Source organism: Callionymus lyra, chromosome 14 (assembly GCF_982586985.1).
Source record: "Callionymus lyra chromosome 14, fCalLyr1.hap1.1, whole genome shotgun sequence".
NCBI classification, from domain to species: Eukaryota; Metazoa; Chordata; class Actinopteri; order Syngnathiformes; family Callionymidae; genus Callionymus; species Callionymus lyra.
The window spans coordinates 19,444,418-19,468,302 of NC_141831.1; the positions used below are offsets into that span (position 1 = coordinate 19,444,418).

General features: G+C 38.3%; 2 protein-coding genes across 4 annotated transcripts in view; one reads left to right on the top strand and one right to left on the bottom strand.

Moving 5' to 3' along the window:
* LOC148066382 (rho GTPase-activating protein 26-like) overlaps nt 1-13,576 on the bottom strand; it is a 53,605-nt gene extending 40,029 nt beyond the window's left edge. For all 3 annotated transcript variants that reach the window (XM_087806921.1, XM_087806920.1, XM_087806919.1), the window contains exon 1: nt 13,179-13,576. In XM_087806921.1, the coding sequence (XP_087663047.1) occupies nt 13,179-13,332 (154 nt within the window). In that variant the 5' untranslated portion in view covers nt 13,333-13,576. The remainder of the gene's footprint in view (nt 1-13,178) is intronic.
* A 1,758-nt stretch (nt 13,577-15,334) lies between these two features.
* LOC148066383 (fibroblast growth factor 1-like) lies at nt 15,335-23,158 on the top strand. Its single transcript, XM_087807042.1, has 4 exons — nt 15,335-15,449; nt 19,550-19,752; nt 20,129-20,232; nt 22,534-23,158. Exons 2-4 carry the CDS (start codon nt 19,590-19,592, stop codon nt 22,717-22,719), a joined length of 453 nt encoding a protein of 150 aa, XP_087663168.1. The 5' UTR covers nt 15,335-15,449; nt 19,550-19,589; the 3' UTR covers nt 22,720-23,158.
* Nucleotides 23,159-23,885: the final 727 nt, after the last annotated feature.

Genomic DNA, 23,885 nt, shown 5'->3' on the forward strand with positions numbered 1-23,885 from the left:
TTCAACCACACCATCAATTGTACTCACGTTAAACATTTTTTTCTTATTCAACAATAAAAAATTGTTGTTCCAAGTTACCTTCATAAACAGAAATGCTAGGTTTATAGTGTGAAAATGAAACTTGACTATGCGGAAAGAAAAAAAAAGAAATTGCGTTTCCTTTATTGCTTAAATGTGACACTGCTGACAGATAAGTGTTAACAACGTTAGTATGCAAGAGGTCAGACCAGCATGTGATGGTCTGTTGATCACAGATGGTGCAACGTATTAAGACGAATGAGATTCATTATCGTGTTTTCTCTAAGAGTTTGGGTTACAGCCATTAGATTTGAATCACCCTTCGCTTTGACGCCGCGTCCCTGAGGTGGGAATTGGATTTTTATTAAACATGTCTGCCGTTTTGACGTTCTTTTTTTCTCTCAGTTTAAAAAAATGGTTGATTATGTTCATGCGTTTTCAGATTAACTTTCTTTTCACCTCATTTCCTTTCCATGTTCTTATCCGTGGATAAGTTTATTTTGAATCCCATTACCATAACGAATCTTGCAGGTTTTTTCATTTGTTTTAAAAAATGTTACTGAAGGATCTTTAGAAAAGAGGCCATTTTCCTTTACATACTTATGTTTTTTATTGTTTAGCATAGAGCTGGTTTCTTAAACCATACAAATATATACTTTTCCAGTTGGTATGAATCTTTTTTTAAGTAATCATTCCTATTTTTTTTAGCAAATAAAGATAGTTAACAATTACATATAAACGGATACATCCTTTTTTGGGGATAACACAACTTTTGATTAAATATTCTATCCATCTATCTATCTATCCATCTATATTTTAAAAATGAATTTGGTTAGTGGTAACATTTTCAGTTTATTAAAAAAAAAAGAAAACTTTAATGATGAAATAATCTTTGTGAGTAAATAAATAACATGCGCTTGGAAAATTGCTTTAAAAAGTCAGTAAAACTACATTTGTTAAATGTAAAAAAAATGTTAAAATGTTAAAATTCACCCAGAATCAAACCTTGATCATTTGTAACAAAATGTTCACCAACACAAAGTATATCCTTCAGAGGGTGTCTGTTAAAAACCCACAAGGTGAGATGAGACCTGAGAAAGTCTTCCACCTATTGTGTTTCACAAACATGCTGTTATCTTGTAGCTGTGTACGTTGACGTCGTAAACTAAGAAATAAGGTCACCATAGCTCGTCGCATATCCCATAACAGATTGTAACGAAATCCCAAAAATGTCCTTCCGTCTATACAGTAGCCCCCCCGGGCATGAAAGCAATTACCTCGTCTCTCAGCTCCGACTAAATCAAAGCCGTTTAACGTGAACATCACAATCCAACACGTATCATTAAGAGTAATACAATATCGTAAAACAACACGGAATAGATTCTCTTCCTCCTCAGAGTGTAATTTCCAGACGACAGGCCAAATAAATACTTCTTCACCCCCCGTCAATGAAGCAGCACATAAAAAAAAAAATGAACCCACTCAGATTAACCCAGTAAATCCAGTTTTAACGGGATTATCACCAGGAGACCCCCCTTGTGTAAAAAACGCGTGGACATGTCAAATCTGCCGGGGCTGCGATAAAGAGAGAGAGAATAGTAAACGTGGGGATTATATATTCTTAGCAGGGGTTATTTTTGGAGCAGGCGGGACGACAAGGATGGAGCTTTGAGCTCGACCCGCACACACTCCCGACCCGCACACACTCCCGTCACTTTCGATGCCAGTGGGCTGCGGTTTGTTTGGGTTGGCGGCGGCGGCGGCGAGGGAAGTCTTCCCTGCAGCTCGACCCGGCACGAGCTCGCACTCAAACAGCATAGTTTCGGCTCAACATCACGCCGGGAGAGAGAGGAAAATTGACAACAAGTCAAATACCTTCAGTGGAGAGCAAAAGGAGTAAACAACATGAGAAGAATTCCTTCTTTTTTTCTACGAAAGGTTCATGTTTAAACGTGCGTTTCTTTTTCAAATGAAAACAAGAATTCAAGACTTTCAACTGTCGTAGTCATTTTTTTAACAACACAATTCTTGCCTTAACATTTACATTGGTAAATTGTCATCGATTCACACACACACATATTGATGGGAGTAGGCTGCGACGCAGCGTGCCAATCATGGTTGCCTTGCTCAGGGACACAATCCTATCCAGCGCTGGTATCGAGCCCCCAACTCACAAGCCGACCGCTCTATCTTATTAGCTTGTTTTCGTGCAGCGAGAATTCTGACCCGCCCTAGTAGAAGAACTTACGTTTTGTAAGTATGCTAGCATGTAGCATCCCGCTAAAATCTGTTTTCATATACAGCTATGGCAATTTTTGATTCAGAGCATCAACCCTATTCTCCCACATGAACTCACTTGGAAAAGCTCCTTACACAGTACGTCAAAAACATACACAATAAGCACCAAAATAACACAACAAAGTCGGATACATTACATAATCTAGCAAGATGACTTATATTGGATCAGTATGTAGTACAAAAACCTTGGTTTAGGGTCTACACTGGTAACCTCAATGGGATTTGAATAGGCAACTTTAGTTATTGATGCAATTAAGAAAGAATTGAGAAAAAGGTTTGGTGTCGTCCATTGTGTAAGTTTCCAGAGTAATGAAACCAAAATAAATCCCTTATTCAAGAGGTCTTTGTATGTTGCTACAAGGTTTCACCGCTTATCAACCGCTTACTTCTAAAAACCATATAGAGTCAAATTATCCATATATTTCAACTGGTAACGTCTCGACCTTATTGGCTAGTATACATACCACGTTACTGGGAATAAGTAGGACAAAATGAATGACTTTAAATAGAGTTTTAGCGAGGTTCAAAGGGTAAATAATATGAGTTTTGTGATTTATTTTGAGTATTACTGTGGAGAGGAGTATCCTCCCAACATGGAGTCCATGTCAACAGATGTTTTTTGGGGTTCTTGCGAAGCTCTCTCAAATGACATGAACCAAACTCAGCCTATACATGTCATGGTAGAGAGGTTTGGTCAAAACAAGCCCTTCCGTCCTGACAATGACTCATCTCTGAGCTTTGATGTGGCAGAAAAGTTGCTGTTCAATAACATGTAGCAACACGTTGTGCGTCCTGGGTGTGTGTGTGTTTTGTGTTTTTTTCTTCTTTTTCTGGCTCATTTGAGCCGCATCTGACGAGTCGAATCAGCGACTCCTGTAAATGATCCAGGTCGAATTATCCCATGAGCAGAGCTGAAGCTTCCCATGACTGACGATGATAGTTAGAGCAAGTCTGAGCACTTCTGTGGCCTGAGGTTTCCTTTTAAAGGCTAGTAAACCAAAGCCCCGCCAACCTCCTCACGACTTTGTATTTCATTACTGTACACGTCTGCGAATGACAGCTCAACGCTGCAGGCTATGAAATGACAGCACATTTAAAACATGCAACTTTTAAAAAGGCTCTTTTTCTGTCCTTAAAATTTGCAGCAAGATATTTATTAAAAGAACTTTCTTATGTACTTCAGCAAATTGTTTCAAAGCTAATGTGCAATAAACGCCCTGTGCAGCAATATACTATAAAAAAAAAGGGATCATTTTGTGAGGAACATAAACAACCCTTGGAGGGTCTTTCAGTGCCTTTTAGTGAACACAAACATTCCAGAACAAAATGTGCTTTTGTACGATAAACATTCACCTCTATTGCGACATGTTCAAACATCCCAACGTTTCGTATGTCTAAGACCAATAACCAATACCAGGATCGGAGTGGTACATTCCTAATCCCTACGTCGTTTTAACCCTTGTGGATCTTGGGGTTAAGGTGACACGAAGGCCCTAAAACAAATGTGTTTGAGGTATCCCTTGTGTTGCTGGAGCCACTGCAGAAGTACTTATGGAAGCCAGGGAAGTCGTTTACCTTGACTCGGAAGCAACACAAGGGATACCACAAAAAGATTTGGGTCATCTTGACCTTGAGATAACACAAGGTTAATATAGATTTAAAGGCAAACTAATGTCAAAAACCCGACTCTCCTGACATGTTTTCCTCACCAAGACGCAGTCTCTCATCATGATGATGTTATTTCGCTATAATCATGGCCGTTTTAATTATACAACGAGTCCCTTGGACTTCTGGGATTGATGACGTGCGATGACAAACCTCAAGGTTTGACCAATCACAGCAAGGTGGGCGTGATTCGATAAAAGACAATTACAGAAAAAAAAGTGTTTCAAACGCATTTTGTAATGTAAATATTTCAAAAAAAGTTTTGTACAAACAGACACACACTGGTCCAACGTTTATTTAAGAGAGACTTATATTTATATATAAATATTTATATCATAGATAAGAAAAGATTTATAAAATTTCAGTCAGGCAACATTAGAGTTATCTTTACTTTTTACCTCTTACAAATTGTTTTCTTAGAAAGGATTACAAAAAGGTTGCCCTGGAGTTAAGTTAAATATTGTGTACTGTAATAAGCGCGACTACTTGGTGCACAAAACCTTCCCGGGGGAAGGAAATTTTATAGTTAAAGTTATATGAAACCCTTAAGAAGTTCGAAGATGGAAAACGAGTCATGTTTCGGTGTAAAAGACCACGCCTTGCTGTCAGGAATGATTACAAACAAAGAATATTTTAGACTTTTTGTCAGGTTTCCAAAAACCTAAACAAACAGTACTTAAATATCAAACTAAATGAAACTTTTCATCCCACATCACAGATGCTAGGAGTTGTAGATCGACCTCCCACTGCTGTCGCAACTACTCAAATTAGCACTTTGACTTCATCAGCAGTAAAGAGAGGCTTGTTAAAGAGGTTTCCGAAGTGCAGCTGTGTCTTTATGAGCTGGCAGGTAACACGGGAGGAGAAACCAAAGGAGCCGCTCTCAGATTTCACATCGCCCTCCTCCTCCTCCTGCTCTTTGTGATATTAATATTTTAGTTCCCTGATCAAATATCTGCAGCGCGGCGAGCAAGGCCGGGCTTGTGCCGATCGCTTCAGAGGCGCAGAAATGTGTCTTTCACGATGGAATGAGGAAGAAAGTGAAGCTGACAAGAAGTTAAACCGACCGCCACTTGATATACGAATGGATATCGTCAAAATGTGAAATACAAGAATAAAATAAACATTTGATGGTGGTGAGTTTACAAGAAGTGTCAAGTTGAGTCCAATACTTTTGAGTAAAAAGTTGTGTTTCATCATCACCAACCCTTTTTAAATCAACCCAGTACATCACTTTCCACACGTCTAAATTCACGCAGAGTCACTGTCAACTGACACATTAACACGATGTCCTGAGAGCGAAGGAATATTGTGAGTGTGTGAGGGAGTGTTGAGGATGATGAAACGCTACATGTCATCATGTCGGATCAGACCTGATTCGAGTCGAGATAATTCCGCCCCGACTTGAGCACTTGTTTCAACATTCCGGCGTCGATGTGTTTGAGGTCATGCCTGCCTTCAGAATATTACAAAGTATTCATCAATTACATTTTATTGCAAACACAATGATGAAGAAAAGACGACATTTATGGCTCATTTTGATGAGGTCAGTGAAACACATGGATTTATATGAAGCTGTGTTATCTGCTGATGAGGCATTTTTATTCAGCTCTATAAATATCTGACCTCGTAAAAAGATGCCTTACCATAATATCACTGCATTAAAATAAGAGACCAAAACAGGGTTTTGCCCAAATCAAACTACTGGTGGTTCTGCAGCACCTATTGGGAGGCGCCAATGATCACATCCACCTAACTTACGGTCCCAAAAAAACTGTCAGCTCCCATGATGCCTTTCTAGGCACCGCTCTATTTACTGATGGCCAATTGGTCACTTTAATAATGTATTTAAATTCTACATCTTTGATGCCATCTCAAAATTAACTGACAGCTGTGATTGGTTGGCTGGGCGGCAAAGCATTATGAGACCTATTCATGTCACTGTTACTAAGAGGGTTGTTAGGCATCTTATATGCAATGTTGAGTTTGTGTAGTCAACCTTGTTGAATAAATAATAAAATCTAAAATTAGTGTTTTTCAAAACCTAACTTTAACAATAAAGGAGGGACCAGTGTAACATCCAGCTTGTTTATTTTGCACACTCTGGCTTGTGAATGTAGCAGCTATGGCTCGTTCTTACATTAGAAGAGCCACTTAATCTTCTCGCTTCTATCGAGGCTACATTCTCACAACATCTCAGAAACAAAGGCTGTCTTCAAGCTTCCGGAACAATTCAAAAGTTCTGGTCCGTTTTAAAGTGTCTGAACTTTTGAACAAACCACAGCCATATTTGTTACCACAGCCATTTGGCTATGCATGAGACCTGCTCTCTTCTCGGAATCGGACCACCAGTTGAAAAAGTCAGTATAAAAGTGTGATGTGATAGACTTTTGGGGCTGCAGGGAAGGCGGTAAAAGGCCTAAATTCTCCTCAACTCTCTGAGGGAATACCAAGGTGGTTGCCAGGTCAACTGAAGGACGACCTCTCCACGTGCAGGACCAGTGGTTCTGTTACTGTGAGTCCTGGATCAATAGGGGAAACTCACTGATCAAAAAGGATCTAAAAAGAGCATCTTAAAGTAGTCAAACTTTTTACACCTTCAGCTCTGTGTGTAGCCAGATGACTGTATTGTATTCGCACACATGTGTCAGCTTGTGTAATGTTCTCTTGTGTGTGTGTGTGTGTGTTGGTGTGTCTGTGCTGACAAAAGGCCCGGCAACAATAGCACCACGGCTCGACTGGATCGTGCCCTAATTCCCTTCTCCTCCACACTGTGTCACGGCTTGAGGAAGACCCCCAACCCCCACTGAGCTGAACAGTGCACACACACACTTGCACATGTGTTAGGAATGTAACACACATGGGCTTTATTGAAAACAGATTGATATATGTACCTATATTGGAAAACACACTCACCAAAACACACACCTTCTTCTGCTCATTTCTATTCATCTTTTTTTCTCCAGAGATCCATAAATCACAGCCGACATTTCTCTGCACTTTCTATACATGAATGTATAAAATTAGGGTCATGATGGCTTTTACAGTGAATACGCCCCATTTACTCTTTCTTCTGTTCATCTGCCCGCCGGCTCCTACTTCTCAAAAGAAAACCCGTTCGCTCCATCTGCCACAGTGCACAATTAGTAATGGTTGTGTGTGTGTGTGCATGTGTGTGTGTGTTGTGTGTGTGTGTGTGTGTGTGCGAGACCTCTCATCTATCAGCCGGTGACAGTTGAGCCGGTTGAATGACGGCTATTACGCGTCTTGCTTCTCGCCAGCAGCTTAGAGCGAAGACACAAAGGCCTATAATGCAACAGTGCACCGTCACTGGCAGGGAATTCCCACTTCCCTCGTTTCTCAAGACGCTACTTTAAGATGCTTAGTTGAAAGGTTGCTCGGGGCTCAAGAAAAGATGGCTTTTTTTAGCCGGTTGCACGCAATGCCTGAACACAGTTTTTAGTAGGACGGTAAGAAAATATTAATACGATAAATATCGCAAGGTTTTTTTCCAGCAGTGTTTTTTTTTAATTTATTTATTAAAAATAAGTATATTTTCCGCACTATTAGGCGCACCTGATTATAAGGCGCACCTTCAATAAATGGCCTATTTTATAACTGTTTTCATAAATGGGGCGCACCGGATTATAAGGCGCATAGAATAAAAGATATAGTCAAACGTTTGACTGCGGTTGCGTTATGTATCCACTAGATAAAGCTGTGCTAAAGGGAATGTCAACAGTAACAGATAAAGTCACATTTTATTAAGCGTTCTGACAACTCCGTTCACTCCCATGGTAACGATGTTCAAATGATGTTTAAAAGGCTTCAAGCAGCAGCGCACGAGACTGGTGTTGTGAGCAGACAAATGTTGAGCGAGCAGCAGTGAAGTTGAGCGCATGTATGACAGCTAGAGTGCGCGTGTATGACATGTTACACGCACGTGTATAACTGGTTGAGCGTGCAGCAGAGTGATTTTGCGCAAAAAAAATGTTTTGAGTGTACAACAACCAAAACACACTCGCTCAAAACAGTGGCAGTAATCTTACTCCATAGACATCCGTCATGATGTGACGTGCGTCGGTAATGCCAACCCAGGATGACGCAATGACGTAGTTCCGCCCACGGCGTGTCGGCTCAGTTGGCGCAGAGTCATGAAAATGATTGTAAACAAGTCACCCACCAGGTAATGTTCATATATAAGGCGCACGTCGTTTTTGAGAAATTTACAGGCTTTTAAGTGCGCCTTATAGTAAAATATGGTACTTAAATCACTGTTGCAAAAGTATTTTGATTGAATCATGTTCAACATTATCAATGATAGATAAGGCAAGACTCCTAAATAAACTAGTTTAAATGTCAAGTTTTTGTTTAACCTCTTGAATCAACCGGATATTTTCTTACCAATCATTTGCCTGGCCTTCTTGACGTGTCAATATGATCGTGTCAATTTACATCAAATATTATTCTGCAAACTTAAATACAAGATGGGACCGGCTTGAGAAATGTCGTATTCTTCACTGACTTAATATTTGTTTTCAAGCCTGTTGTTTTATTTAGGTACTTGTACCCAATTGATTCCTCAAAGACAAATTCTCAAGGGATTAATAAAGTACAATTCAATAAGTAAAGAACCATTAAAACAACCATCATGGTTCAATATTATATTAATAAAGTACCATCTAGTTATCTAGATCTACTACGGATGTGGCAAGATATGGTGATATTAAATACATACAGTTTTGATATAGTTTACATTTACATAAAAGTTAACAAAAAATATATTTGATACTTGTGGGGGGCAACAGCGTCTTGGAAGCACCACCATATAAGAAAAAAAGGCGGTTTATGTGGTGGCATTTTGGGTTTGGTTACAACTGGCAAACAAGGAAACAGACACTACATGTGTATTTTACTATCAAAACTAGTATAAACATGAGCACAACAAGCAATCTGGTTCAATGGTTAATCTTCCAGGATTATCTTGATCAAAAAGAGATAGTGACCATTTTATTGCAGTTTAGAAAAGCTTAAAAGTTACAAAACACTTCTCATGCATTTTGAGACTAAAAGTCTTGTGCAGAATATCTGTGAATATCTGGTCCTTTCACCTCTATCTTCACATCTCCGATTTATATTCCTCAATTAACCAACAGGTTTTCCTCAGGTTTGAAGTGATAATGAGAGAAACTATAAGGAGCTTCAGCCTCATCCCACACATAAGATGTCCTTCCAACAGCACTGCTGGTGACGTCACCCTCTCTCTCTGATCCACGACGGATGAGGTCAGAATCATTCAACTGATGACTTAAGGTTTGTGTCACCAGAGCAAGCCGGTGACGGTGAACATTCCCGAAACTCAGCAGCAAATGTAGCTGCTAACCTGCCAAGAAGAGGCTTACGTCGATCCATGTTTCATTTCTGATCGTCGGCCATCAGCTTGAAGTCATTTTTAAACAGTGACTTCATCCGTTTTCCCAAACCAAGATCAAGCCCCGACACACTTTTTGGTCCACCACTATCCAAAGATACATATTAAAAACTGTATACTGTATATAGTATTTATCCATCACATATTATATTTAATTTTGTTTGCACTCTGCCAACACCAGGCCAATTACATTGTGCACATACATCTGCCAAGGAGCTCAATTCATCAACCGTTGAAACAACTTTTTGTGTTTCAAGATTATATGACCATTACACTAAAAACAAGGTTGCAGTTTTTCAAAAAAGATTCACCAGAACTAGGATTCGAAACCAGACTGCAGGAGTGAATACACCGTCACAACAAAAAAATTCAACAATCAATACAACACAGGTAATAAAAGGTTCCAATTCTGATACGGATTCATTGATCAAGGAAGTTTTCCCATTCAAGGAGTTTTGACGTCTATCGCTCCCATTTTATGAGTAAAACCTAATTCTATTTAGAAGCCACATTAGAGACTTTATTTTATAATTCGCTACACAGTACATTCTCTATTACGACATCTGTGTGTCACACACACACGCAGACCAACACCAGGCTAGTAATTTAGCTTCTCTCCGCTGTAGTTTTGTAAACACTCCTACAAGCGCTGCAATAATAAACATGACACATTAACACATTTAGCTCTCGTCAATCAAACCGGTTTCTCAGGAAGACAAATCAAAATCTTTTTTTTTTCTCTTCCAATTGCCGTTACGTGGCTGACATTATTTTACTACTGTCAAACTTTGATTTGATAGTTAGGTGATTTTTTTTCTTGCCTTTTTTAACACAGCTGACATTCATGACGTTAAATGACTTTTGATTATCAAGATGTATGGTTTTCTACCTCAACTTTTTTTAATGTATTGAATTTTTCTACTTAATGGTTTCCTACATAAAGCACCATCTTTTCTTCCTCTTTGTCCTTTTTGATGTTATATTTTTTAAACCAAACGTTTTTAATGGTTGGGGAAAGGTTATACTGACTTTTTTTTACATTTTACTTTTTTGTTTGAGTGATGATAAACATATAGAGATTTTTCACCAGCTTTTTATTCGGCCGAGTTATACAAATCAAGCTTCTATTGTTTAGATACAGTTTTTCTTTTACACCTACATTTGTTGAAGGTTGGGGAGATGTTTAAATTGAAACTTTTTTTTACCTTTGACTTTTTGGCGTTTAGTGGTGATTAACATATGGTCATTTTTTACTAACATTTATTTTACTGTGCAATACAAACCAAGCCATTTTTACTGGTGGCAATTCATTTGAAAAACATTTATATATTCCATTTCCAACCTTTGTCTCATGGTCTGAAACCTTTATTTTCTGCTATACGTTTCCTACTATGGGCTGTTTTGTTTAAAGGTCGACTTTTTTCAGATACAAGACGCCTTTTTTCCTTTAGTTGACCCTTTATAATTTGCAATTCCCCAAGATTGACAGTGGAGTAGAAGGTTCAAACCCAGATGAGGTTACAGGTAAGGGCAAATGTTGGGCTAGTTCTTGGCATTGATTATTTTAAAATTCAACAATTAGGCACCTGAGGTCTACAGATGTGTCCCACAGGAAGACTGCAGGGATGTGAAAAACATCAGGACTCATGTTGGGTGAAGTCAATGTTTCTCCCACTGTGGTCAGAGTGAGAAACACATGTAAAAGCTGTCAGAATGACAAACATCCTCTTCAGGCAAAAATTAGTGACTTCAAAAAAAAAAGCTGCAGGGGCTTCCCAAGAAAAATCATGTTCACTTGAATCTAAATGTATCACCAGAAATAAGCTGGTTTTATTTGGAAGCTACGGTAAGAAGTGCTGAGTGGAGCATTTATTGGTGGTGAGACAGCAGCAGAAGAACAGAAGGACAAGTTCCACTTCAATCAGTCACAGAAACTGAGAAGTTTAGTTTAAGAAACACATCAGCCGAGCAGATTTCATGGTGAGGTTGAACTGCACAGAAGTTCAGGGTCACAATCTCAACATTGAAGGACAGGAAAACGCAACAAAGTCAAGTGTAACTGTGTAGCAGTTGCTCTGAGACACAGATGCATGGCGTTGTGGTTACATAAAAGTAACGTTGACTGTTAAGGTTACGATCAACGCTACTAGAACTGAAATTCCGCGGAAATTCCAGTTTCCACCCACAAGAAACCATCAACAACAATGTTGTAGTCGTTAAACAAAAACATCTTGTCGTCAATATTAACCTGCACTTTTTTGACATGTTTGCCAAGAGCTGGGACATGTTTTCCATATTCAAAAGTCACACATAAGATACATTGAAAAATGTCTATAGAATTCCAGAAAGCGGATTTTATCATTAAAATCTTTGCAGGAGTCAAGGTCTCGAGCAGGTAAGTTCACATACAATTGTATATGATTTTTAGAACAGTGGTCGGGTACAGTCATTCTGAGTTGACACTTTTAGTGTTTGTAGATTTTCAGAAAATACAACATTGATGACAGACAATATTGCTTTTTTTTCTAAATAAACGAATAAAATGGACTACATCTTGTTTGTTATTGGTTAGGCTTTTAGTTACCGCTTTTTGAAAAAATGTCCATTTAGGGATCAACCAACTTTGATGTGTTTACAACACTGGCAAAATAAATAAATAAATAAACAAATAAAAGGTGACTGGCAAAAAACTAAGAAATACACCGTAATGCTGAATCCGCAAGAACACTGGACTGGTTTCTCTACAAGAACATGTTTTCATGTAGAGTTTGTTTTTCACTAACTTATTTTTAAAAGAGTTGAGAAAAATAAGTTACAGGCTAATGGGCAAAGTAAAAAACTTTCAGACAGTTTGATAAAGAGTCATGGTTGGCTCTTGATTTCTCAACCTCGGCTGGTTCTTGAAATGTTTTTCTAGAAATATGTGATAGATGTTTGTTTACTTGCACTGACAGAAGTGTTTCAACATTAAGTGTTTATTTGTATAGGAAAGGATGAGAAGAAATGGTTAAGTAAGTAAGTAAGTAAGTAAGTAAGTAAGTAACTAAGTAAGTAAGTAAATAAGTTTTGTATAGCGCTTTTCCAGACCAGGGTCACAAAGCGCTTAAACAATCAAAACAATATTCAATAAAGTATATACTTTAAAGGTCAAGATAAAACTGATAACACAACAGGAGTTCCAGGTTTGATTTTTTCTTGTTATTCAAAGGAAAAAGAAAAATATAGCCACATTGATATGACTGTATTGTATTCTAACTGTTGCATTATCAATAACATTTGTATACAAAAAAATAAATAATAATCAACATACAATATATTGTCTGTAAAGTGCCTTTTTTTTGCCCTAAAAAGCACTCAATAAATAAGAGGTGTTATTATGATTATATTAAACAGCCCAGTAACAAATGCCTCACTGACCGGTGCAGGTCCTCAGACTGGTGCTTGGGGGGCCACTGAATAAAAGGATTAATAAACAGGGAATATGTACAGTAGGTCTTTTCTGAAGTAAAATGGTTTGTCCTGGACGATTTTTTGCAGCAGTTTTTAAGTAAATACTCATCACAGTGTCAGGTATTTGAGATCATAACTTGGGATAATTATTTTTGTTTTTTTGTCATTTTGGCGGTTTGTAGTTGAGATGTTAGTAACGCTTTTGTGAGACAGTAACGGCTGATGTCCACACACAACACACACACACACTGACAGAGTGAGCTGAGGGAAGGTGTTGACAGCTTCACAGGACACCAGCGACCATCTCGACACTTACTCTTCAGAGCCTGGATCAGAGCCTTGCCATCCTTGATCAGCTCCTTGATGAACTTGTTGGTCTTGTCCAGCTCCAGCTCGTGGGACTTCAGGCGCTCCCTGAACTGCGGGCTGTCCAGGTAGCAGTCGCTGAACTCCAGAGCCGGGAGACCCATGGTGTTGCTCCTCAAAAGAAAACCCCAAAGGAAAGAAGGAGTGTCTGGAGGGTCGTGAGCTGCTGCTGCTGCTGCTGGAAGTGATGGTGAAATCCACGTGCGTGTGTGGAAGAAGTTCACGCGCGTGTGAAGTTGGATCCACTTGTTCAGCCGAGGCGGTGCAACATTCCTGTGGACCAGGTCATCCTGGAGCGGACACAGCGAGGAGGGACGCTGCAGTGGATGCTCTGGTGCTCCGGGGCGGTTTGCTGCCTCTCCTGCCCCGCTCAGCTCCGCGCTCCACGACTCAACCCAACTACAGAGACGAGGGGAAATCTCTCGATTGGCATCTCTCGCGGCCAATCAGAGGAGCGCAATCAACAACATGCTTGTCATTTGGGGGCGGGTCGATAAGAGACTAAAGATTCAAAACAAGCGAGAAGATGGTTTACTCTGTTGCGTTTATTACGTTGAAAAAAAGGGGTCGCTCGACTCTGACCTGCAACATTAATAAAGTATAACAAAAGCGACGATACATGCCAATGTATACATCTAATAATAAAGCGTCAACCTTGTATTGACTATGGTGTTTTATCCGCTTCTGCTACATATACGATCTTTGGCGTCAGTGTCGCTGGTGGGGAGTGACGTGACGTCATTCTCAATGAATTTAAGTGCCTTCATTGCAATTTGGCGCCATCGATTGCCCACATTCGGAATTACAACTATTTATCTCTAAATATACTATCAAGACTCAGAATCAGAAAACTTTGATTGACAGCGTTATGGAATTTGTTATGGTGGCATTACATAATAATACAAATGAAATAATGTGAATAAAATAAAAATAGATTCATAAAATACATTTAATTAAAATGAATTTAGATCAACTTAAAATGGCATATCAATGATGGATTATTAAAAAATTAAACATATCACATTTATCAAACAATATTCATGATTCAGTGAGCAGACGGTAGAAAGAGTTCTTGAACCAAAAATTCCCTAATATAAATCCTAAATTCAATATTTTACTCCACATAAATTGTGATGATATTGCAGATATTATTAAGTAAGTAAGTAAGTAATTTTTATTTATATAGCGCTTTTCCAGACATTATGTAAAATGCACGCCAAGTTTAACATTGACTCTCTCGTCTCAAAAAAAAGTTTGCATTTTCAAATAAAACTGCACATTTTTTGCAAACATGTTGCTCCGATTCTCAACTTATCTTGTCGAACTATTACTTTTCTTATTATATAAAAGAAGAATGTCCTTCATTTTTGGATTGAAAATTCAAATTCCATTTTAAGTAAGTAAGTAAGTGAGTTAGATTTACAGAATTTTGATTGTCATCATCAAAATCTATAAAGACAGTTTACAGTGGCACTGTTAGCGACTAGCTAGGCTAGCAAGTATAGCATTACTTTGACCATTTTTCTTAAGTTTAGCAGTTGTTGAATGACAACAAAAATTAAAATACTTTTTTTTTTAAACATAATAAAATAAAATACACCGTAAATAAATGAAAATATGAGTATAAAAATACTTGTATTTTATGTGATAGGGGGTGCTAAAGAGAAGCTAAATGCTAAGAGCAAATATTCATAAGTGATGACCCTGTATCGTTGATGAAATACTAGTGTCATGTCCAAACTGTCACCCGCAACCTGGGCGACCTAAATTATTTTACTCTACAGGTTGTATTGACTTTCTTAACGATGAAATCTCAGTCATGCAGGTGAGACCCAGAGAACAACGACAGCTTCAGGTATTGGTTTCATGTCCGATCAGAAGTTGAAAGTATCTAGTAATAATATAAAAAGAGAGTATGAACCCGCAGCTGCATCTGTACGGCGGTAGAAATCGGAGTACCGTGAATTCTTGGACGTGGATTGACATTCCTGCTGTCCCGTGTTTACATTGTGTTGCTCGCCAGGGTTTCCAGGAGCTTCAAGAATGCATCAGTCAGACCGTGGCTCCCCCTCTCGCTCCAGTCCTATCAAAATCCATCGCTCTGACACTGTGGCACGGATGGAAGCTGAGATCGGATCATCTGTGAAGACCATTGGTCACTGCAGATCTTCTCTGCTGTGGGAAGGAAACGTGAGCACGCCGGCGTTAACTCACTGAACAGGTACGTGGTCAACTATAACAAGTTAACTGTTTTGGTTTCAACCCCTTTGTCGGGTGAACAACTGAAAGAACAGACACGGGGATTACCTCCCCCAAGGAGCTTAATTCACAATAATGTATACACATAAAATCAGTTAAATAACTTGACCATTCAAGAGTTGGTCAAACCGTACAAAAAAGACTAGTCTGGAAGTATTCCTGACTAGTTTATTATTTTTTAATTTATTTTTTTGTGATGAACTGTTTTTTCTTTTTCACACTCTATATTGATTCCAGCATTCATGTTTTGTTTTCTTAAAAAAAAATTATAGCTGACATTTTCATGACCATAGTATTATAAATTTAATAATAAAAGCAGGTGTGATTATTTAAATTTCCATTAAACCTACTGTAAATACAGCTGTAAGTGTCCATGCCTCTTCTTATTAATATTAAGGTAATACTTTTTTTTAGTATAGAGTAAAAAAAGATAAATTACATACCACAAAAACGGTATTATGATGATAAGGTTCCAGGGTTGAGTCAGTACTTGGGTGACTTAGGTCAGTCTGTCAAACTGAGCCTGAGAAACCTAAGAGAACAACTCTTCACTGGCTTCCAGTTTCTTTCAGGATCAACTTTAAAATTCTGGTTCTTACTTTCAGATCTATTCATGGTCAGGCTCCTCCTTACATCACTGATCTGATCCAGCCTTACACCACAGCTCGGGCTCTGAGGTCTGTGGATCAGAATCTACTGATGGTTCCTGAACACGGTTCAGGACCAGAGGAGAGAAATCCTTCGAGGCTGTTGCTCCTAAGCTTTGGAACGATCTTCCTCTCTCTCTTTGCGCTTGATGGAGTCTACTGACTCCTTCAAGAAACATCTTAAGACGTTTCTATTTGTTCAGGCTTTTCCTTGATTTTCTGGAACTCCTGTTCTGTTATCAGTTTTATCTTGACCTTTAAAGTATATACTTTATTGGATTGTTTAAGCGCTTTTGACCCTGGTCTGGAAAAGCGCTATATAAATAAAAATTACTAACTTACTTACTTATTATCAATCATTGTTAATCATCTTCAGTACCCATTATTAAACGTGTGTCTTAAATAATAATAATAATAATAAATTGTTTAATATGAGGGAGAAAGTTGTGTAATACAGAAAAGAACATGATGAAATCAAAACATCGACTTGGACGAGGGCCTTGTAAATACAGGCAGTTTCCCCCTTAAGACTTTTAATGTTGCTTTATCTCTATTCCTCACAGTTGGCCTCGTAAAACCGACTTTCTTCAATGTGGAATATCTGTAGCTCTCCTCTGACTAGTGGACGCCTAAGCTCCTTCACAGCACATCTACAGAACTAACGAAAAACTAGATTTTAGATGATCAAGACCTTGTATAAAGTAAAGTAACATAATGGTTATTTGTAAAGGTACTTTCTAGACCAGGGTCACAAAGCGCTTTAACAAACAAAAACGATATAACGCTAAAATACATGCTTTAAAAGGTCAAGACACAAAAGACAAACACAGGAGAGAGGGGAAGAGGAAGATCGTTCCAAAGCTTGGGTTCAATTCAGGTTCAATTTGAGTGTTCATTAAAAAAAAAAACATTTATTCAATATTTTTTCTTCAGTCCAAACTCCAACTCCTCCTGTTGTCCTCCCACACACTAAACACACACAGCATTACGTCAACTGCAGGATGATCAGCTGTCCTCTGATATCCAGTAATACTACCTCCCTCTCAGTGTGAGACCTCTGGCAGCTGTTTTCCACAACAGATGCTCCAGGTGTTGCAGCTCAATGTTATATAGATGCCAAAGAATACATGACTAAGAATTATGAGTGAGTTAGTACATCTAGGTCTCACGCTGTAAAACATTTAAAGTCAGTTAAACTATAAGATGAAAGTTCAACTGCTGCCTTAAAAACTCATTTTTTTTGTTTTCACCGGGAAATAGACATTTTAAATTACATTGTTTTAGTTTAATTTACTTTATATTTGAATTTTCCAAAGTTGATTTAACGTTTTAAAACTCTTCAACATCAAAAACATCGGAAGTCAAATGTATCCTCTAGTCCTGAGTCATCACTGGGCTCTCGCAGGTTTCCATTGTTCCTGTTGCGGCAGAGAACCTAATGACTGAGCGGCTGAAAGTTTAATTTAAAACACTAAAATGAACAAATGCTGGGAATATTTGCATTCTTTAAAAAAAACTAAAAGTATTTTTTTTGTATGTTTAACATATGATTTAAAAGTCAATTAAATACCTAATTTGCAAACAATAATGACAAATGTTCCTTCAAATAGAGATGCATTAGCTCTCATCTGAGTCTCTAGTGGATGATTGAGCTCCTAAAAAACTAGTCACTTAGTCGAAGCTGTCGTTTGGGTTAAGCTTCACCGTCAATACAAATAAGTGCATTCTCTTTGTTCACAGCAAAAGTAGATAAAGTGCGACAGTTTAGTCTGAGTTTTAAGTCCATTCACAGTGTGGCAGCTATCAGATGGTACCTGCTAGTGTAGCCAACGGATTGCATAAATACCCAGTCATTACTGTAAGTGTGAACAAGATAACACAAATACACAGATTCTTTTGGTAAATACCTATCTGGTACTATTAGTGCGAGCAGGACTCGTGGTCGAGTATGTTGCAATGGTGGTAACGCCAGGGTTTTTGATCAAGGATTTTTAAGGCCTGATTATGCAAAGATCTAAGAGAGTTTAAAACTGTGGGTTTCTCTTCGGACCATGATGACAAGCAGTACAAAAAATGTGAGATTATTATTGCATCAAAATTTGATTTTGCTGCTTTCAATGATATGGAGCTCCCGATATGATGAAAGTTGGCACCCAAGTATTTCACTTCTTCTACATTTTTGATTGTGTAATTATTCACATAGATATTTGGAAGAACACTTTGGATTGTTCTGTTCGAAAAAAACATTGAGACCGTTTTCTCCATGTTCAGTATAAGGCAGGACCTGTCAAGCCACTCAGTTGCTTTCTTCATTGCTGTAGTCTAGCTGCTACAGAATTTGCGTTGGGGATGTGTGTAAAGGAAATCGTATCATCAGCGTACATCAAGACCTCCACATCGTCGCAGATGGAGGCTAGATCGTTGATGTACAAGCTGAATAATAACGGCTCTAGAATGGAACTGTTAGATTAAAATTGTTATTTTTACTAATTTTACTGCCATACTTAAATTAATGCTAAAACATAATCAAAATATAAAGTACAATTTACTCATTTGATCTAAGAGAGGGAAAACTTTTGCCTACACACATTCACAATCAACATTCCACTCTGACTGATTCACACTGGTTCGAGACAAGCTTGGATCAGAATTAGAGTCAGGACACCGGTAATTTCAAACATTTGTTTGTCTGTGAGTCACATTAAATTGTATATCAAAGAACGAAGCGGAGCGAAAGATGGAAGAGAAGCCAGCGACACTCCAGGAGGGAAGGTGACCCAAGCCACGAGAACATTTGAATAATGAGATTGGGTTAGTAGTGGGGGATTGGTGACACAGCTAACTTGAAAGAACAATTTGGCCGGAAAAAAACGACCTCCTGAACGGGAAATTTGACTTAAAAACAGCGAGCCTTCTACAGCTCGGGACCGTTCTGTCCAGGACTGTCAATCTGTGAAGTCGCCAGAAGAAGTGGGTCCGGTCGATCGTTCTTTGAAGCTTGTATTGATTCCAACGCACTGAGAACGGTTAACAAGGTATGACTGAACCCAACTTATAGAGATTGCAGAAAGGTTGAAATGAATATGTTTTTTCAGCAGCACTGAGTGGTTTGACAGTGTGGATCGCCTTACGAAGGTTGAGGAGCACAGCTTAAAGTCTCAAACGTTTTCAGATCTGACATGAAAGTTACATCAACAGCATCTGGAAACCGTTCAGACCTGAAAACAAGTCCAGTCATGTTGCTTCCAAAACTGAACGTATTTGGCCACTGATTTCATCACTTCCGAAAAACAAACAGTTTAAAGTTGCTCGGAGAGCGAGAGAGCGAGAGAGAGTGGAGTGAGGGGTATAAGTGATAGAGGCAGGCTGTAAATGCCATCATGAGCGTCATCCTCCTCTTCCTGTTATGAACCAGATTTCATCAGCATCGTTCTGAGGCCGCCGCTCAGCCGACGATGTCGGAGGGCCACGTCATCGTGTTCCCGCCGGCCTCTCTGGAGAGGTCAAGGCTGGAGTCCCGGCAGCTGACCAGGCTCTACAGCTACAACGGAGGGTATCACCTCAGGATCCTACCGGACGGGTCGGTGAGCGGAGGGAGGCAGGAGGAAGACCCACACGGTCAGAGAACAGATTTTCCTCATAATCTTGGAAATATTTATATCTTCATGATAGGACATGTAATCAAGCTGCCAAAAATGATCCAGTAAAATGTTAAGAAACTTGGATTGCCTGTTTTGTAAAAAAGATTGTGAAACTTCGTCAAGCCTCATTACAAGAAAGTTGATCATTGTATTGCTTGTAGTTTTCAGAGCACTCGTGTAGTAAATAACTATTATGAATTAACTGTTATATAGGATATTTAAGTGTTCTATGAGGTGTAACTTGATGATATTTTCATGCTAATATCTCACAAAGGTATTATTAAAGTTAGCCACTTTTAAATGAGAAAAATGTGAGAAAATGTTTTTTTTTAAATGTGTGTTTGATACTGAAGATGTCCTGAGACTGAAGGCGGTCAGTGTGGGTGTGGTGGTGATCATAGGGGAAGCAACAGGACGATACCTGGCCATGAACAAAAGTGGACGTCTGTACGGATCGGTATGTTTTTCAAAATATACTTTATCATAAAATACAAACAAACTAAGAGACGGACGGACGGACGATCGATATATCTATATACAAATAGAGTTAGAGTTAGAGACAGAGACAGAGACAGAGACAGAGACAGAGATAGAGATAGAGACAGAGATAGAGATAGAGATAGAGATAGAGATAGAGATAGAGATAGAGATAGAGATAGAGTTAGAGACAGAGACAGAGACAGAGACAGAGACAGAGACAGAGACAGAGATAGAGATAGAGACAGAGATAGAGATAGAGATAGAGATAGAGATAGAGATAGAGATAGAGATAGAGACAGAGACAGAGACAGAGACAGAGACAGAGACAGAGACAGAGATAGACATAGACATAGACATAGAGATAGAGATAGAGATAGAGATAGAGATAGAGACAGAGACAGAGATAGAGATAGAGATAGAGATAGAGATAGAGTTAGAGACAGAGACAGAGACAGAGACAGAGACAGAGACAGAGACAGAGATAGAGATAGAGATAGAGATAGAGATAGAGATAGAGATAGAGATAGAGATAGAGATAGAGATAGAGATAGAGATAGAGATAGAGATAGAGATAAAAAGATATAGATAAAGATAGGGATAGAGTTAGAGTTAGAGACAGAGACAGAGACAGAGACAGAGACAGAGACAGAGATAGAGATAGAGACAGAGATAGAGATAGAGATAGAGATAGAGATAGAGATAGAGATAGAGATAGAGACAGAGACAGAGACAGAGACAGAGACAGAGACAGAGACAGAGATAGACATAGACATAGACATAGAGATAGAGATAGAGATAGAGATAGAGATAGAGACAGAGACAGAGATAGAGATAGAGATAGAGATAGAGATAGAGATAGAGTTAGAGACAGAGACAGAGACAGAGACAGAGACAGAGACAGAGACAGAGATAGAGATAGAGATAGAGATAGAGATAGAGATAGAGATAGAGATAGAGATAGAGATAGAGATAGAGATAGAGATAGAGATAGAGATAGAGATAAAAAGATATAGATAAAGATAGGGATAGAGTTAGAGTTAGAGAAAGTGATAGAGATAGAGATAGAGATAGAGTTAGAGTTAGAGTTAGAGTTAGAGTTAGAGTTAGAGTTAGAGTTAGAGTTAGAGTTAGAGTTAGAGACAGAGACAGAGACAGAGACAGAGACAGAGATAGAGATAGAGATAGAGATAAAAAGATATAGATAAAGATAGGGATGGAGTTAGAGATAGAGATAGAGATAGAGATAGAGATAGAGATAGAGACAGAGATAGAGATAGAGATAGAGATAGAGATAAAAAGATATAGATAAAGATAGGGATAGAGTTAGAGTTAGAGAAAGTGATAGAGATAGAGATAGAGATAGAGTTAGAGTTAGAGTTAGAGTTAGAGTTAGAGTTAGAGTTAGAGTTAGAGTTAGAGTTAGAGTTAGAGTTAGAGACAGAGACAGAGACAGAGACAGAGACAGAGATAGAGATAGAGATAGAGACAGAGATAGAGATAGAGACAGAGATAGAGATAGAGATAGAGATAGAGATAGAGATAGAGATAGAGATAGAGACAGAGACAGAGACAGAGACAGAGACAGAGACAGAGACAGAGATAGACATAGACATAGACATAGAGATAGAGATAGAGATAGAGATAGAGATAGAGACAGAGACAGAGATAGAGATAGAGATAGAGATAGAGATAGAGATAGAGTTAGAGACAGAGACAGAGACAGAGACAGAGACAGAGACAGAGACAGAGATAGAGATAGAGATAGAGATAGAGATAGAGATAGAGATAGAGATAGAGATAGAGATAGAGATAGAGATAGAGATAGAGATAAAAAGATATAGATAAAGATAGGGATAGAGTTAGAGTTAGAGAAAGTGATAGAGATAGAGATAGAGATAGAGTTAGAGTTAGAGTTAGAGTTAGAGTTAGAGTTAGAGTTAGAGTTAGAGTTAGAGTTAGAGTTAGAGACAGAGACAGAGACAGAGACAGAGACAGAGATAGAGATAGAGATAGAGATAAAAAGATATAGATAAAGATAGGGATGGAGTTAGAGTTAGAGAAAGCGATAGAGATAAAAAGATAGAGATAGAGATAGAGATAGAGATAGAGATAGAGATAGAGATAGAGATAGAGATAGAGATAGAGATAGAGATAGAGATAGAGATAGAGATAGAGATAGAGATAGAGATAGAACGATTTTTTGAAAGTGATTCCAAATGTACAAGATGTGTGTGTGGTTAAATACAGTCAAATATAACAATGTTTCTCCTTCTGACAGCTAACGCTCAACGACGAATGCTACTTTGTGGAAAACTACGAGGAAAACCACCACAACACATATCGGTCTAAAAAGTACAACTGGTACGTGGCCCTGAAGAGGAACGGCCAACCCAAGGCAGGACCCAACACCGGTCCGGGTCAGAAGGCCATTCTCTTCCTCCCTAGACCAGCTGGCAGCGGATAAAAGAAAACACCTGGATTCCATTGAATCGTTCCACATGGATCCAAGATGGACCGACGGGCCGTAAAGCCTGAGCCGAAGAACTTGTATCGTATTAGTTCATTCACTGCTGATGTTAATATCTGCTTCAATGGATGCTACTTCACCAGAGTGTGCGGCTCAGTTGTGTGTGAGAGCTGATGAATGGTTCTTCACTTTGACCCGCGGTACGAAATACCACAGCTGGCGGACAACAACAGACCACTCTGAATAGTTTCGACATTGATCACGTCTCACACAAAATAGTCCAATAAAAAGAGGGAAAAATAACATCAAACATCTGGTGTATAATCATGTGATCTCCAGTGATACTCAGATGTGTGCTTCAAATATATATGGCTTCAATGTTTAAGAAATATATACGTATTTATATCACAAAATAAAACATATTTAAAGCAAATAATCGTCTTGTCTGTATATTGACATGTTGTGTTATTACAGGGATGCTTGTTTTTTTAATGAAATAATTTAATGTAAATCACGTTATAAACACCACAAAAAATAAACATTAAAATAATCTACTATACCTTCACATCTCAGTTCTGAGGTGAAATCCTGAGGTAGTTTTGTTCGCCAGTTTCCTCTGAGAAAGACAAAAATATAAACTTTAAAGCGTCAAAGGAGAACCTCGTCCTTTCAATAATTCACTCTTGTGCCACTAGATGGCAGCATCGATCAGGCCAGCGAGCCTTGCACTGACACCGTTAAGTGTTGAACAATTATTAATGTATTTGAGATTAATAAACGTTTTAAAAAGAAAAACAACTGCTAATGATAAGATAGATCAATTACAGTACATTCTCTAAACAAAATGTCTGGAAAATGTGTTTTAAATTAAAAACAACAATTCAAGGTATTTATTAATTATTATGTTAAAATATAAGATAAATAGCAAAAGATAACAATGAATAAAATAAACCTGCTCTTGGAAGAGAAATGGATTCTTCCAGGTCATATGTTTCTATGTTTAACCTTAAATATTTAGAGATGAGAGTAGAAAAAACGTAATATTCAATTCATATTTGTCTTTTAATGTACCTGAAATATGTATACATAAAAAACAATAATAATAACAATTGAAAATTAAAAGATAGTCTTTGATTCAAAGTTTGGTTAAATGGAGCGTTTCC

Bases quoted from the DNA above. Each gene is read 5' to 3' on its own strand.
- LOC148066383 (XM_087807042.1), top strand. From the start codon at position 19,590: ATGTCGGAGGGCCACGTCATCGTGTTCCCGCCGGCCTCTCTGGAGAGG. The intron at 19,753-20,128 runs GTCAGAGAACAG...TTGATACTGAAG, and splicing joins GCAGGAGGAAGACCCACACG to ATGTCCTGAGACTGAAGGCG. The intron at 20,233-22,533 runs GTATGTTTTTCA...TCCTTCTGACAG, and splicing joins GTGGACGTCTGTACGGATCG to CTAACGCTCAACGACGAATG.